General features: G+C 49.7%; 1 protein-coding gene across 1 annotated transcript; it reads left to right on the top strand.

Annotated features, from left to right (window-relative positions):
- The first annotated feature begins 8,872 nt into the window (after window positions 1-8,872).
- Window positions 8,873-14,924, top strand: VSX1 (visual system homeobox 1). Its single transcript, XM_053578667.1, has 5 exons — window positions 8,873-9,324; window positions 11,512-11,590; window positions 12,036-12,159; window positions 13,008-13,188; window positions 14,635-14,924. The coding sequence occupies exons 1-5, from the start codon at window positions 8,901-8,903 to the stop codon at window positions 14,922-14,924; spliced, it is 1,098 nt and encodes a 365-aa protein (XP_053434642.1). The 5' UTR covers window positions 8,873-8,900.
- The last annotated feature ends 1,854 nt before the right edge of the window (window positions 14,925-16,778 follow it).

Below are 16,778 nucleotides of genomic sequence, written 5' to 3' on the forward strand. Positions count from 1 at the left end.
GTTGGGTGAACAGCAGAGAGTACGATTGTGGGATTGAATGCTTGGTTTTGTAATAAACTGCCATGCCGTCATCCAAAGTGGAGGCACCATTCTGTATTCTCAGGAGAGAAAGAGACTTCCTATTGCTCTACAGCCCTGTCTGCATTTGGTGTTGTCAGTGTTTTAGGTTTTAGTCACTCTAAGAGGTGTGCAGTGTACCTCACTGTTGTTTTAATTTGCAGTTTCTTAATGACACATGATGTTGAACATCATTTCATCTAATTGTTTGCCCCTCTTCCTTTTTGTTGAGGCAGAGTCTCACTGTATCCCTGGGTAGAGTGCCATGGCTCCATCAGAGCTCACACTCTTGGGCTCAAGAAATCGTCTTGCCTCAGTTTTTCTTTTCTTTTCTTTTCTTTCTTTCTTTTTTTTTTTTTTTTTAGTAAAGGCAGGGTCTTGCTCTTGCTCAGGCTGGTCTTGAACTCCTGAGCTCAAGTGATCTGCTAGCCTTGACCTCCCAAAGTGTTAGGATTATAGGCGTGAGCCACCATGCCCGGCCAAGCCAGGTTTAATAAAGAAACCCTGAGGGCGGCGCCTGTGGCTCAAGGAGTGGGGCGCCGGTCCCATATGCCAGAGGTGGCAGGTTCAAACCTAGCCCTGGCCAAAAACCAAAAAAAAAAAAGAAACCCTGCCTGGGCAGAGCCTCAGCTGGTGCTTGAGCTTAATTGTTTACATTTGAATTTCTTCTTTGTTAAGGTGTTTATTGAGGTCTTGCACTATTTAAAACATGCTGGTTTTCTTGTTGTTGAGTTTTGAGTTCTTTCTATTATGAGTTCTTGTATTGAATACAAGTCCCTTATTAGATACAGCTTTGCAAATGTTTCTTCCCTAGCCCATGGCTTGTCTTTTCATTATCTTAACAGCATCTTTCACAGAACAGATGTTTTTGTTTTAATAAAGGCCAGCTTATCAATTTTTTATGGGCCATCTTTTGGTTTTGTATCTAAAAAGCCATCACCAAACCAAAAATCAGCTAGATTAGCTTCCACCTTATGTTCTAGGAGGTTCATAGTTTTGTGTTTTACATTTAGGTCTGTAAGTTAATTTTTGGATAAGTGTAAGGCCCGTGTTTAGACTCATTTTTTTGACTGTGGATGTCCAATAATTCCAGCACCATTTGTTGAAAAAAACTGTCGTATCTCTGGTGAATTGCCTTTGTGTCTTTGTCAGATCAGTTGACTGTATTTGTGGAGGTATACTTTGGGGCCTCTGTTCTGACCCACAGGTACAGGTGTCTATTCTTTCATGGCTACTGTCCTGTCTGATTACTGTGGCTTTATAGTAAGTAAGTCTTGAAGTCAAGTACTATCAGTCTCTGGCTGTGTTCCCCTTCAGTACTGTGTTGGCTACCTACATCTTCTGCTTTTGCATGTGAACTTCAGAATTACTTGTTGATATTCACAAAATAACTTGCTGGGATTTTGACTGGGATGGTTTTGAATCCATAGATTAAATAAGGAAGAATTAACATCTTAACAATCTTTAATCTTCCTACCCATGAACATAGATATCTCTCCATTTACTTAGATCTTTGATTTCTTTCATCAGTTTTGTAGTTTTCCTTATATAGTTCCTACACATATTTTGTTAGATTTATACCTAAGCATCTCATTTCTTTGTGCTAATGTAAATGGCCTTGTATTTTTTTTTCTTTTTTTAGAGACAGAGTTTCACTTTATCACTCTCAGTAGAGTGCTATGGCATCACAGCTCACAGCAACCTCCAAATCCTGGGTTTAGGCGATTCTCTTGCCTCAGCCTCCCAGTAGCTGGGACTACAGGCATCCGCCACAAGCCCGGCTATTTTTTTGTTGCAATTTGGCTGGGGCTGGGTTTGAACCCACCACCCTCAGTATATGGGGCCAGCACCCCACTCACTGAGCCACAGGCGTCGCCCAATGGCCTTGTATTTTTAATTTTAAATCCTAATTGTTCATTGGTGGTCTATAAGAAACCAGTTGAATTTTATATGTTAATCTTGTATCTTGCAACCTTGCTGTAGTAGTGTGTAGCCAGTGCTGTAGTGTACACTGGCTTATTTTGCTGACTCTTTCTGCACAATCATTTTATCTGCAACCAAACATAGTTTTATTTCTTCTTTCTCAGTCTGTAGATTTTTTAATATCCTTTTTTGTCTTGTTTCACTAACTAGGACGTCTAATACGATAAATAGGAGTGGTGACAGGAGACATCCTTACCTTTTCCCCAAAATTAAGGTTACAGTATCTAGTTTCTAATTATTAAATATGATGTTAGCTATAGGTTTTTTGTAGATGTTCTTTATTGGAAATTGAGAAAGTTAGCCTCTATCCCTAGTTTTCTGAGAGTTTTTTTTTTTTATCATGAATGAGTATTGGATTTTGTCAATTATTTTTGCATTTATAGATACGACAATAGGATTTTTTTTTCTTTAGCCTGTTGATGGGATGGAGTACATTATTAATTTTTGAGGGTTTAATTAGCCTTGCACACCTGGGAAAATTCCCACTTGGTTGTGGTATATGTAATTCTTTTCATACATTGTTGGATTCAATTTGCCAATATTTTGATAAAGATTTTCACATCTATGTTCATGAGATATTGATATGTAGTTTTCCATTCTTGTGAGGTCATTATCTAGTTTTGGTATTAAATATAGTATTTGTGTGGGAATAGAATAGAATAGAATAACTTAGCAAATATTCTGTTTCTGTCTTCTGGAAGAGATTGTAGAAAATTGGTATCATTTTTTCCCTTAAATGTTTGGTGGAAATCGTCAGTGATATAATCTGGGCCTATAGTTTCCTTCCTTTCTTTTCTTTTTTCTTCTTTTTTTGAAGACTATTAATTATGGGTTTTGTTTATTTAATAGTTATGGGCTTGCTCACAACATCTATTTCTGTTTATGGAGTCTTGGTAATTTGTGTCTTTGAGAAAATTGGGGCCTCTCAGCTTGGTGCTGGCCTCTGTGTGCTTCTTCAAGTTCACCTTGGCTCTGGGCTGCTTTGGTTACTGGTGGGACTTAACGGGACTGGCCTGGAGCACTTTTTTGATGGGCTAAAGCAGGGAGCTTGGAGGGTGGGGGAGTAGGAGAGAGAGACAGCTATGATGTTGGAGGAAGAGAAATACATTTTTTTGTATACACTTTTTTGTCAAAGTGTTACCCAGGATTTATCTCAGGACCTAGAAAGGGAAGATCAGCTTTGGGGCATGTGAGCCTCTCACAGAAATCTGCCTGGAGCCTCACAGTCACAGGCAGCTGACAGGGGAGCAGACTAAGATAAAGGCCTCTGTAGGCCCCAAGCCCTTGAGAATGGAGAACAAAGCAAATGCTCAGCCATAGGCCAGGGCAAGGACTCCACAGGTGGCATTTTGCCCATCTGTGACTTTGTGGCCTTAAGCCTGACAGTAGGGGTTTGGATCCTGGCCTCTCCTTGTGCTGTTGGGCTAGTTCCAGCTTTGTGCCTCAGTTTCCTCACCCAGAAATGGGAGTAATTACCCAACTCCCTCATTAGAGTTGTCACAAGCATTCAGTGAAGCACTTGAAACAATGCCTGTCACAGAGTGAGCGCTCCGCTGATGGTGCTTATTAGTTCAATCACGAATGTATTTTTCCATATATATCATTTTAAAATAAAATTTCTTCTTCTTTCTTTCCCTTCTTTTTTGGTGCCTTGATTTGCTGGTTCCCTCGGCTCTTCCGGCCAATTCCTAAATAATGCTGATGCTGCTGGTCCAGGGACTACCCTTTGAAAACCACTGAGGTATGGTAAGGAGGCCACTTCCAGAAGCCACGGAGGGCACCATCCCAGAAAGTAAACAGCATTTTTCTGGAGGGCGGGTTGGAGGAAGACTTGGGTCTGCGGACCCGAAGCCAGGTGGGGTATGAGAACAGGCACTATAGACATGAAGACTGAGAACGTGTCGGCAGGCTGACAAGTGTCAGGTTCCAATGGGGCCAACAGTCTAGGCGGGCCCCCGGGGAGGAGCCACTGGGCTGGGCTCCAGTCGGTGGTGAGCAGCTCTCTGCACAGCCCTGCAATGGTGGTGTGGGGGTCTCAGAGTGAGAGGTAGGCTGTGTGCATCCCCCTTTAGTCTGGCTGAGGTCTTTAAACAATAACGCAGCAATGTTTTCCATAGAGCTCTGCTTATCCTGGCTGAAGGAGCTGAGGACACGGACATGGTCATTCCTGTAGATGTGATGACGTTGGCTGGGCTGAGGTCACAGCTGCAAGTCTGGCTGGAAAAGACCCAGGACAGGGTCACTGTGATGTTGTCATTTGTTCTGATGCCAGCCTTGAAGATGCAGGAAGAGAGAGCTCAAGAGATGTGGTGGTCACAGAAGGAGGTGACCTGGGTGCACAGAGTTTATGTGAGTCTGCTGAAGGACAAGAGAACAGGAAGGACCGCATAGCTGCCATCAGTGTGGGTCCTACTGCTCTGTTGGCTTACGGAAAGATCTTGGAAGTAGAGTTGTCACACATTCACTCAAGACAATTGGGGAACTGGAGTTGTTCTCGTGAGAAAGGACAGCCTGGTTCCTGCTGTCCCAGGGCCTGGGACTGGCTCTCACTGAGGCACTGAGCTGCCAGGAGGGGTGGGATAAAGAGCAGCCCCCACCCCTACCTGAGCTCAGTGCCTGTAACTCAGCAGCTAGGGCACCAGCCACATACACCAGAGCTGGTGGGTTCAAATCCAGCCTGGGCCTGCCAGACAACAATGACAACTGAAACCAAAAAATAGCCAGGCATTGTGGCGGGTGCCTGTAGTCTCAGCTACTTGGGAGGCTGAGGCAAGAGAATGACTTAAGCCCAAGAATTTGAGGTTGCTGTGAGCTGTGATGCCATAGCACTCTACCCAGGGCAACAGCTTGAGACTCTGTCTCAAAAAATTAAAAAAGAGGAAACATACAGCTCAGCACCCATAGCACAGTGGTGAGGGCAAGAGGGTCAGGAAGTGTCTGAGGTTGAAGGCTCCTAGAAGCAGAGTCCCAGACAGGACCTGAGTGCTTAAAGTTATTGGGAGGAGGTCTCAGGAGTGAGGGCGGCCAGAGATGGAAGGAAAGAATCTGACTGAGCAAGGAGGTGGCTTGGCCTGGTCTGTGAGGGAAGAGGGGTCTGGAATAGAAGTTACTCTGCAGGGCGGCGCCTGTGGCTCAAGGAGTAGGGCGCCGGTCCCATATGCCAGAGGTGGCAGGTTCAAACCCAGCCCCGGCCAAAAATAAATAAATAAAAAAAAAAAAAGAAGTTACTCTGCAGAGCTGCCTATGAAACAAGAAGGGAGGCTTCCTATCTTACACCCTCACGTCAATCCACCAAGCTCTCTGTGTGTATGGGGGGCAGGTTCTTCCAGATGGACGAGCATGTCAGCAGAGGGCAGGTGTCCCGATTTGAGAGCAGCTAGCAGCCCAGGTTAACAGCAGCAGCAGGGGGCAGCCAGAGTCCAGGCGAGGGGTTCAAGGCGGGCAGTAACAGCATCTCGGAAAGAAGCCGCGTGGAGTGTAATCATTAGTAAGGAACTGGTGTGCAGCGCTGCCGGGGACCTCCGGGAGGTGCAGCAGCACCTGCGCACCTGTCACTCTGCCCCCGTGCGCGGGTGTGCTGAGGTCACTCACAAGCCACGCCTGCCGCTCTTTGTTCTAGTCTTCCTCCAGCTTGTTCATTCTTGGCACCTTTGGCTAGTCGGCAAAGTGGACTTTGGAGGCCAGAGAAAGTCCCCAGGCAAAGACCTGCGTGGGTGGGCAGCCGAGGCGGGGCAGATGCAGGGCAGAGGGCTCCAGACTGCAGAGGTGGGCGGGGCAACGAAGCACCTCCGCCGCCAGGACTTGTAACCCCAGTCCAGGGCGAAACCACCCAGGAGCGAGAAGCCGAGGAGAGGAAGTCAGAAGCGCGGGACTCATGTGATACAGCTGGGGCGCTTCCCATTGCCATGGTCTCTGAGTACTTTATACTCCCCAAATCTGAAGAGAGCTGTCTGCTGGAGCCACCAGCAGCCGGCACAGGGTCAGCCGGAGGCGCCCAGGCTGGGTGCGCCCGCGGGAGCCTGGCAGCCGGGAGAGAGAAACACGTTTGGAAACCTTCCCTGGAAAATAATGAGCGGGGAAACCTTAACTAATTAGTTAAATCCTAGATAATCCTGGCTGATGAAGCCAAATTCGGAACCCTTAAGGGATTCAGGGTTCCAAAACTACTCCCAGGGGTGGACGGGCGGGGACACTCTGGCCACAGATTTGCCCCTGGGGGAGGAAGCTGGGAGAAGCCCACCTTGCAGGCTGCCGGGGTTCTGAAACCTCCCCGCCAATGGCAAGGGCACACCTGAGGACCCGCCGAGTGTGGCCGGGGACCAGTAGCTTTCTCTTGTCTCCTAAACAACGAAGCGTTTCCCCCACCTTGGCGGACACTGAGAGAAGCGCTTCGCCCCACTGGCGCCATTGTGCCCCCTCCCCTTGACACTGGGGGTTCTGAGCGGATCCTCGCCGCCCTGGGCGCGCGAGTGAACCCCAGATTCTCAGCAGCAACCAGGGGTGCGGTTGGAGGCGCTGATCAGCGCAGCGCGAGGGTGGGAGGCCTTTCTCACCGCAGTCAGGGCAGCGAAAGTGCTCTCCCGCGGCCACCCCGCTGCCACCACGCTGAGACAGAGGCGCCCCAGGGTCCAGCTTGCTTCCTACCGGGGTACTGCAGGCCCCCGTCTGCTGGTGCCGAGGAGCCTCCTGCTCAGGAATTGCAGGCCCCCCTAGCAGTCCTCCTCTCGGTCCCTGGGAGCCTGCACTTGGGCTTCTTTTCCGAGCTGCTTGCGGTCTGGCGCTTCTCGTTTCTCTCTGCCTCTCTAATGAGACCGGGTTAGCAAGTCTCTGGATGTCCCATTTGCAACATGGGTTTGGCAGTATCTTTCTCAGGAGGTGTGCTGTTAGCATTGCGACAAGGTCCCCGGGCGGAGTGCCGGGGTGAGGTTTCCCTGGGCCTGGCCATCTCCTCGAGGCCTGTCTTCTGGTGATTTCCTGCGTCCCCAGGCAGAGCTAGGGAGAGAGACCCCCGAGACCTGGCCCAGGGGAGCTGGCTTCGTCAGCCTCCGAGGCTGCAGGCTCGCAGGGACTCTTCGACTCTTCGCTTGCGGGTGACTTGGGTTGGGCCACCTTGGAACCAGCTGTCCTGCCTGCCTGCCTGCCCGGTCGCGGGCTACAAAATATGTAGAATCGTAACTGTGACCCAAAATTCTGATTTACAAACCACCGCGCTACCAGGGCAAAGCCCTAGAACTTCAGCGGCTTTTGCATTCCCAACACCTTCCGCTAAACCCAGATGTAAATTTGGGCAAAAGTTCCTGGTAGAGCCAAAAAAACGACGCTGGCATCTAAAGCCGCCCCGACCCCCAGGGATTCAAAGGACAATTATCTCCAAGGAAAGTTATTGTTTTGCTAATCCCGGGAACAGCTTGCCAGGGGGAGATTTGGGTCTCCCTTTAATAATGGAAAGTTAATGCGCAGTCTCTTGTAATTATCTTTATCCGAAGCCCCCAGTTTAATCTGCCTGTTTAGCCGAGGCCCCACAGGAACGCGCGGCAAGGGACGCGCTCTTCAGGGCTGGGGCTGGACTCCGCCGGCGGACTCCGGGAGCGGCGGTTCCCGCGCGACTCTGGGACTTACCCCTCCCTCGCTGTGTGACCTCGGGTTGTCACGCGCTCCCGGGGAGGGACTGAGGAAGGTCTGTGGCTGGGGTTCTGTGATGGGGCTTCCGGCGAGGAGGGTTGGGTGCGCGGAATCCTGAGCCAGAAGTGGCTGACCCACGTGCTTTGTCAACAACTTTAGCAAATATAAGAGCTGCGCATGAAAATCGGGCTTTCTTTGAATGATTATAAAATTGGAGGATAGTCTGTTAGCTCCCGTGAAGTGGGGCGCGTCCTAGTAGACTGACCCTACCTAGTCCAACTTACTCTCCGCCCCCCACTCCCATTTAGGGTTGCTGGATAAAATACTGGTACACACTCATACTGAAAAAAGAAAATAAAAACCAAAAACATCCCTCATTGTTTATCTGAAATGCAAATTTGACTTGGCCTACGACATTTTTATTAGTCAAAAATGTACCTGGTACCCTGCCCATCCTCTTAGCCCAGTCCGCTGCGGCTGTTTCTCCCTTTCCCAGCTCCCCAAGTTTGTGACCCCCCCCACACACAAAGGCCTCAGAGTGCAGGGAGAAGTGTGGACTTGGAGGTGGAGGACCATGGGCTGAGCACCTGGGAAGGCCTTCTCAGAGGAGGGTTTCTCGACATCAGCATGGAGGTGGGGGGCTCGCGGGGGCTCTGTGGATGATAGTGTGGAGGCGAGCTTGGGAACGGGGCAGGAGGTCTTAATGGGTGGTTGGATCCCGTCAGGGAGGCTTCAAGTTGGCTACGAGTAGGGTCTCCACCCAGAGACAGAAGGAAGGGAGGGAGGGAAGGAGGAAGGAAGGAGGGAAAGGAGGGAGGAAGGAAGGGAGAGAAGGAGGGAGGGAGGAAGGAAGGAGGGAAAGAGGAAGGAAGGAAGGGAGGGAGGAAGGGAGGAAACCACTCCAGGATGTGGAATTTTCGGGTTTTAGGGGACTGGACGACAGTAGAGTCGTTGACCCCTCCCTTCTCTCCTCCCAGGAATAGGGGTGGGGTGGGCTGGGGAGAAGAGAGAAGGAAGCGACTGAGGGGACTCCGCTGGGAAGGCGGCAATCGAGAGGAGGGGACCTGGTGGCGTCCCCATTTCGCGGGATCCGGAATAGTGACGCGACCGCCCCTCGCTGATTGGAGCCCTCCAGGCCTTCAGCGCCCGAAGGGCTGTCCAGTGTATAAAGCATCCTCTGGGCTGGGACCCTCCGCAAACGTGATCCAGGGCGGGTCGCGCCTCTCCGACTGAGAAACATGACCGGCCGGGACGCACGTTCCGACGGGCACACCGGGAGCAGGGCGCTGGTACCCGGAGGTTCCCCCACAGGCCCGCGTCCCCGAGGCTTCGCCATCACCGACCTACTTGGCTTGGAGGCCGAGCTGCCGGCGCCCGCTGGCCCCGGACCAGGATCTGGGTGCGAGGTCTCAGCGGCCGCGCTGTGCTCCGGCCCTGGCCTGGGCGTCCCCAGCACGGCGCGCGGGACCCTCCCGCTGGGGCTCGGCCTTGTCTGTGGCTTCGGCGCGCAGCCGCCCTCGGGCGCCCGGGCGCCCTGCCTACTGCTGGCCGACATGCCGCTGCTGCCGCCCGGGGGCCCAGCGCCCGCTGCCCCGCAGGCCTCCTGCCGCCCACCGCCCTCGCTCAGCCGCCAGAAGCGCAGCGAGAGCACCTCCACATCCGGTAATCAGGCCGCGCGTACCGTTCCCCTGCGGTAGCACCCCGTCCCCTGCGCCCCTGCCCCAGCACCCCAGATCTGAGGGAAGTTGGGAGGCCGGAGCGCGGCCCCGTCAGGAGAGGCTTATTCGCGGAGCCGCTCCACCTGCCCTTGCTGGATCCCCTTGCCCTCCCGGATCCGGTTCTCGCAGCTCGGCGGTTCCTAATGGAACCCTGAGATGAGGCCCTGGGGGTTTCGGTACCCTTGGAGACATCTGCAGAGGGCCTTTTCCCCGACGCCCAGAGAGCGTCTCGGCCTCTGGGAGCGGCGAGTGTCGGAAAGCTGGGACCTGTCTTGTTCCCCAGCAGCACCGAACCCGGCACCGGGCGGAGACATGCGGAACTGAGCGAAGGGTGACTGGTGCCCAGGAGCACTGGCCGGAGCCCAGGAGCTGTCCGCCTTTCGGGTGCTGAAAAGGGATCTCAGGCCCCGCCCGTGAGAAGAGACGCAACCCGTGGGTCCCACTGTCCTTAGGCTCAGCCCACCTGCCTCTTCCAAGAACTCGAGGCAGGTTATGAGGAAAGAGAAGGGAGCAATGACATTCTATAAAGGACAAGGGCGTGAAATCGAGAGGTTGGAGCGTGGGGGGGAGAAAAGGGAGAATGGTGCAAGAAAACGCGGACTAGTGAAGCTGTGTGGTAGAAACGAGCTGAGCATCCAGGCAGCCAAGGCAAAAAAACAAAAGGCACATTGGGTCTTCTGAGAGTAAAAGGAAGCAGGCAGGCAGGCAAGCGAGCTTCCACTCCACTGCAAAAGGACTCCACGAGCCCCTTCGTGAGATAAAATAAACCCCCTGTTAGCTGTTTCACTAGAAATTAAAAAATCACCTTCATTGGATGGGTTCTTTTGTCCGTGGACACTGATAAGGTGAAAGGCAAAGTGCAGCTAAGTGCCACTCCGTGGAGGCGTTTCTGTACAGTCTGGAGCAGAGCTGCCCAATGATTACATGGTATCTTATAATTGTATGCTTGATGGAAATTTCTCACAATCTTATTAAAAGGAAAAAGAAACCAGTGAAATGAATCTAAATACTATATTTTAATCCCATATATGCAAATGTTATCATTCTACACATAACCAACATAAAATATTTTACTTTTTAGGGCCAGTAAGTCTTCTAAGTCCACAGAGTATTTCATGTTTATAGTAGATCTTTATCTGATTAGCCACCCTCACTCAATAACCTGTGTGTCTAATGGCTGTCAAATCCAACAGCACAATAGAAATGTTATAATTTGAGCACATGGGTTTCCGGTAAGCCAGTTGATATGGGAGTGAAACTAGTATTATTTAGTAGTTATCTTTGCCTTTGTTCATTTTAAAAATATTTTGAAACAATTATGCTTTTCAACAATAAATCTGAAAATAGCTTTGTGTACTAACTTCCCTTTCATCCTGGATCTTTGACACAATGGAAAAAAGATAAAAGATTTATAGTGAGATAAACTACAATAGAATGGTTTGTAAATTCTCAAGTGCATCGACAAGTCATCTGGGCACACTCACAAAGAATGACTTTCCTGGGCACCACCTCTGGACATTCTAAACTGGCACATCTAGGCAGGAGTATAGTTCTTACAAGGATTCTGATGTCACAAACCTAAGCCCTGCCTTTGAGAGATGAGGGTGTAGAGATTAAGATGACAAGGTTGGAGGCAGAGAGGGTGAATGAATTTGGAAGCTGTGTGGGGATAGAAAATGCAGTTAGGGGCCAAGAAGCCTCAGCTTCACAAAATCTGGGATCTGAGGGCAGTGCCTGTGGCTCAAAGGAGTAGGGCGCTGGCCTCATATACCAGAGGTAGTGGGTTCAAACCCAGCCCCGGCCCAAAAAAAAACTGCAAAAAAAAAAAAAAAAAAATCTGGGATCTGAATCCGAATTTCATTCTGTACCACCTGTGTGATCTTGGGAAAATTACTTGATCTCTCTAAGTTGGTTTCCACATCTGTAAAAACAGTATAATAATACTTCAGGGGGGTTTAAATTAAGAATCATTGAGATGAGGCAGGACAATGTTAAGCTTTGGATCCAGTGAGTGCTCAAAATGCTACTCACAGTTCTAATAGGCACAGAATTCAACCCTTCCAGTAAGATCCAGGATTAAAGTAGAAAACAGGCTCACCTTTAAAGACCTTTTCTTCTCCTTGTGCTACAGATGAGGACAGCCTACCTGGAGACGTGAGTGGCCTGAAGGCGTTGCCCACACTGGGCAAGAGGAAGAAACGTCGGCACAGGTATGGGTCCAGGCTGTTCCCATGTTTATGGTATCAGCATCTGAGAATCCATAAATTTATAGCCTTGGCTCATGGCAGGGCCAGTGGCCTCCTGGTTGGCAGTGAGGACACAGCAGTCATTTGGAAAGATAAGTCTGCAATGCCCAGGAGGATGCAGGACAATCTGCATTTAAAAAACATAATTTGAAAAACAATAATACCACAAATTTGCAAGTTGGTAAAATGGGTCTCTTCAGGATGAGGCGATGGAATTCATTTAGAAAGAGCTGAAGAACTGTTCTGTTTGAACCAGACTGCTGGACTTTCTAAAGGCTAATCATTCAGAGCTGGGGTATCCTATTATCATGAGGTGGCTTTGGCGTGTGGACAGCAGGGGAGGCAGGCACGGGTCCTGTATGGTTGTCTGTGGACACGTGCCCACGTTCCTGTCCTGGGCTCCCCACAGGACAGTCTTCACTGCCCACCAGCTGGAAGAGTTGGAGAAGGCATTCAGTGAGGCCCACTATCCTGATGTGTATGCCCGGGAAATGCTGGCTGTGAAAACTGAACTCCCCGAGGACCGGATACAGGTGTCTGGGGTCCCCTTCCTCCTCAGAGACATCACAGACAGGATGTCCTTACCACACACAGTGACCCAACCCCGCCCCCTTCCAACAGCCCGGCACATTCCCCTTTGCACAAAAAACAAGGGTCCCTTAGCTGAACTGCACAAGGGAATATCCCTGCCTCCCTCATGCTTTTTTCTTTTTATTATTATTTATTATTCAATCATTCTTCAAAAATTACACAATAATGTGTGCTGTGCTTAGAAATTATATAAAGATATATTAAAGGAAAAAATGACTATCCTTCATCTCAAATCCTCAAAGAAACCAACATAGACAGCGGGATGTGACCGTCCTTTCTGCACTTGGCGCTGTCTCCAGATCACACACAGATGGTTCTGAATTTTACCCGCGTGTAAGTGTGCGTGCGTCCGCATGTGCACTCGGGCACACACAGGCTTCTGTCATCGGTTTTGTCAGAAGATGTCACCAACTCACTATTGTTTAACAGCTACCCCGTATTCCACAATATTCTTCTATTGACATAATATTTATCATGAGCGCTCTCACCAGCAACCTGCTAGCCTCGGATCAGAAGGGGACACTGTCCAATCGGGTCTAGTGGATCTCGGCGCACAGTGTGGGAAGGGCACTTTGGTTTGGGTTAAGGGTTTTCCCTTCCTGACTCCCTCCGGGGAAGTGGCAGGCTGTGTCCCGCCGCCTCAGCCCGGGAATCCCCCCCCCACCCCCAGCGGGGAGGCCGCGTGGCCCACTGCAGAGGACTGCGCGCTTCGGGACCTCCCGCCTGGAAGCCCCCTCCTCACGTGTCTCTCCCCGTGTGTCCCTCTGCTTCCCCTCCTGCCTCAAACCAGGTCTGGTTTCAAAACCGCAGGGCCAAGTGGCGCAAGCGGGAGAAGCGCTGGGGCGGCAGCAGCGTGATGGCGCAGTACGGGCTGTACGGGGCCATGGTGCGCCACTGCATCCCGCTGCCCGGCTCCGTGCTGGACTCGGCCGAGGGCGGCGCGCGTGGCACCTGCGCGCCCTGGCTGCTGGGTAAGGGGCTGGGGGGAGCGGGCCAGGGCCATGGTGGGTGGGGGGTGTCTCCACCAGGGTAGCGATTTGAAATCAAAGCAACCAGCATTTCCTCAGATTCAGGCCCAGAATCTCGCATTGGACTCTTAATTAATTACGAGGCTTAGAATTTCTGGACAATTCCCTTATTTTCCATTTTGGCGCTGTGCACACAGCGTGTGGGAAAATTTCTCCCAGCTGTTTGCATGAGAAACGTATATTTGGGGTTGAAGGGAGCAAGGCCACACTTGCAGCATGTCGTCCACTGGCTGAACCCTCTCAGAACTTTTATTTATTTATTTTACTTTTTAATAAATTTTTTAGTTTTATTTTTTGCTGTTTGGCTGGGGCCAGGTTTGAACCTGCCACCCTTCGTATATGGGGCTGGCGCCCTACCCACTGAGCCACAGGCATCACACTTTTTTTTATTCTTGTTTTTGAGACAGAGTCTTACTATGTCGCCCTGGGTAGAGTGCTGTAGCATCACAGCTCACAGCAACCTCCAGCTCTTGGGCTTAAGCGATTCTCTTGCCTCAGCCTCCCGAGTAGCTGGGACTACAGGCGCCCACCACAACGCCTGGCTATTTTTTTTGTTGTTGTTGTTGTTGCAGTTTTGCTGGGACTGGGTTCGAACTCGCCACCCTCAATATATGGGGCCAGTGCCCTACCCACTGTGCTACAGGCGCCACCCTATCAGAACTTTAAGAAACCATACAATGTAGGGCACACGGTAATTCCTAAATAGGGCAGGGCAGGGCAGGGCAGTGATACCCAGGGTCAGTTAACCCAGTAGATGTGGTCCCTGGACCTGGCTCCACCATTAACAACACGAGATGTAGCTTTTCAGCCCCTTGGACTTTTGGTGCTTGCACAGTCTCTGCTGGTGAGGTCAAACGTGCCCTTTTGTCATTGCAGGAAATCCACAGGGATGAGTCACAGCTGAGCCCCTTGGGGCATGGTGGGAGATGAATTAGGAGACCAGTGATGGTATTTTAAGATTGGAAGGGGGAGGTTTTTTGTTTGGTAAACAGTTTTTCAACGCCTAGCAAGCAATATACTGAGCACTGGAGATTCCTAATGTAAATCCAGTCTTGACTTCGCTCTCAAGGACTGAAGAGACAAAGAGAATTTTGGGTGGGGAACCATGTGCCCCCACATCTGAAATTGCACAGTTTGGGGGGTGTGCTTACTGGTATCTGCAGGACGGAGGCTGTTGGGGAAAGTGCCAGATGTTACTAGCTAGCGTTCACCAGTTCTCAACCTCTTTAGATGGGAGTTTGCCTCCCTCCCTCTCCTGCAGGCTCCAGAGACAGGCATTGACAAGGACAATTCTAATGGGATTTAGACAACAATAAGGAAGAAATTTACTTAGTTGTTGAATTTAAAGACATTTATTTTCATTATTCTTTCCCTTCCTTCTTCTGCCAGGGATGCATAAAAAATCCACAAGGATGATAAATAAGCCAGGAAGTGAAGACAAGCTGGCGGGACTCTGGGGCTCTGAGCACCTCCCAGAAGGTTCTACCCAGAGTCAGGCAGGACCCCCGAGGGGCTCCGACAGAGGGAGCCCAGAGAGTGCCTTGGAAGATGTGGCCATGGATCTCTCCAGCTCTGCCCGGCAGGAGACCAAGAAAGCACAGGAGGAGGCCGGTGCTCCCCGAGGCTCTAGCTCTTCTGGGTTGGAGGGCATCTCACCTGGGAAGGTGGGAGCCTTATGAGACCACAGGTCCTACCGTCAAAGGCTAAAAATGTTCACGTTCCTTCCTCACCAGCATTTTTCAAAAGACAAAAATGGTGCAAGACAAATACTCTCAGTTCAATTTTCTTCTTACCATGTCAGCGTAAAATGCAATGCCACTTACTTTTTAAGAGGAAACCATTCCTTAAAGGCCCTTGAGCTGTAAAATTTTTATTCTCTTGTAGAACTTGAGCAGAGAGGATTTGACGTTTAAAAAGCATTTGTGCTGCCTGACATAAACTGAGATCTGTAGAGTAGTAGGTTAGATCTGATTTCCTTACTCTGAATTAGAAAATATAAATTATTTAGTCTACAGGAGAACCAGATGTCTTTATACTGAAGATTCCATATGTACCGATGAACAAGTAATAGTATCTTTACCTTGAACTTGGCCTTGGAGATTTCCGTTTTCTTGCTAGGTAATAACTTGTGTTCTCTGAGTGTCATTTGATGGACTACGCAGGTTGGAACTCCTGAACACACAACAACCAGACCCATGTACCTCCTTCCCCTGCTGAGTCCTGGAAGACAGTGCTGGATGTTTTAAAACACTGTTTTTAAAACACAGTGTTTTAAGCTCAGACAAGGCCTTTTGGTCTCTTAAATTTTATGTTTGGTTTTTTTTTTTTTTTTTTGGTTGCGGTTTGGGGAGGGCTGGGTTTGAACCTACCACCCTCCGTATATGGGGCTGGCACCTTACTCACTGAGCCACAGGCGACACCCTAAATTTTATGTTTGAAAGCACTTTAGTGACTTGGATGTTGTGAATGTTTCCCTTTCTGTATTTCCTTTGCCACTTATTTATTATTTAAAAATAAACATTTTGTGGTATGTTAACTTCCCCAGGCAATCCTCCCAGTACACACATGCTTATCACCACCCCTGATCCCTTCTCAGTCTGGAGCTTCTAAGGTGTTTTATTCTTGAGGCTGCAGCACTTGCCGTGTGTTGCTTTGCCAACCCTTCTGGGGCATCATCAGTGTCTGATTCACTGCTTGGAGTTTTATATCTAGTTGAGGGGAAACCACGGAGCTACATGAAGGCAGAGCAGTGGAAGCAAAGTGTGGAACTGCTACTTCTGAGGGCCTTTCTCAGGAAACTGCCAGTGATCTGTTAGGCTGGGCTTGCCGCTGCCAGCTCTCCAAGTGAGAAAACAGGCTCTCTCCTTTTGTCTGATTTTTCTCTAGGCCTAGTTCCTTATTACTGTAAAATTAAATATTACTAGTTCCTTCCTATAGAAACAGAAAACAATGAGCTCAATCTTTTTTTATTCATTCTGGCTGCTAGAGACCACTGCGGAAGCCTGAGACTGAACCTTGAATGTGTGGCTGGGGTGAAGAGTTCCTGTCCTATCCTTCACGCCTACCGACTGCAGCCCTGGCTCCCAGCTCCGTGGCCACACTGCTTCTGCCTCCCAGAGGCAAAAGTCTCACACATTTCTCCATGTTTGTTCCTCAGATTCTTGCTTCCAGTCCTCATCCTTAGTTTTTTTTTTTTTTTTTGCAGTTTTTGGCAGGGGCTGGATCTGAACCCACCACCTCTGGCATATGGGGCCGGCGCCCTACTCCTTTGAGCCACAGGCACCGCCCTCTCGTCCTTAGTTTATCCAGGACTGAGTTTGGGAGATGGAGCCAGTAAGCTGTGCGCCTTATACAGGTCACACTCATGAACTATCATGCAACCTGTGAAAGTCATCCATATAACAAAGCATATGTATAAAGAAAGATGCTTGCAAAGTGTTACTGGGTAAAAAGTCTCAAAATAAAAGGGAAATGGGGTAAAATTAGAAATAAATATGTACAGCAGAATGAAAATGAAGCACATAATCTTAAAA

The sequence above is a fragment of the Nycticebus coucang genome, chromosome 24 (assembly GCF_027406575.1).
Source record: "Nycticebus coucang isolate mNycCou1 chromosome 24, mNycCou1.pri, whole genome shotgun sequence".
In the NCBI taxonomy this organism is placed as follows: Eukaryota; Metazoa; Chordata; class Mammalia; order Primates; family Lorisidae; genus Nycticebus; species Nycticebus coucang.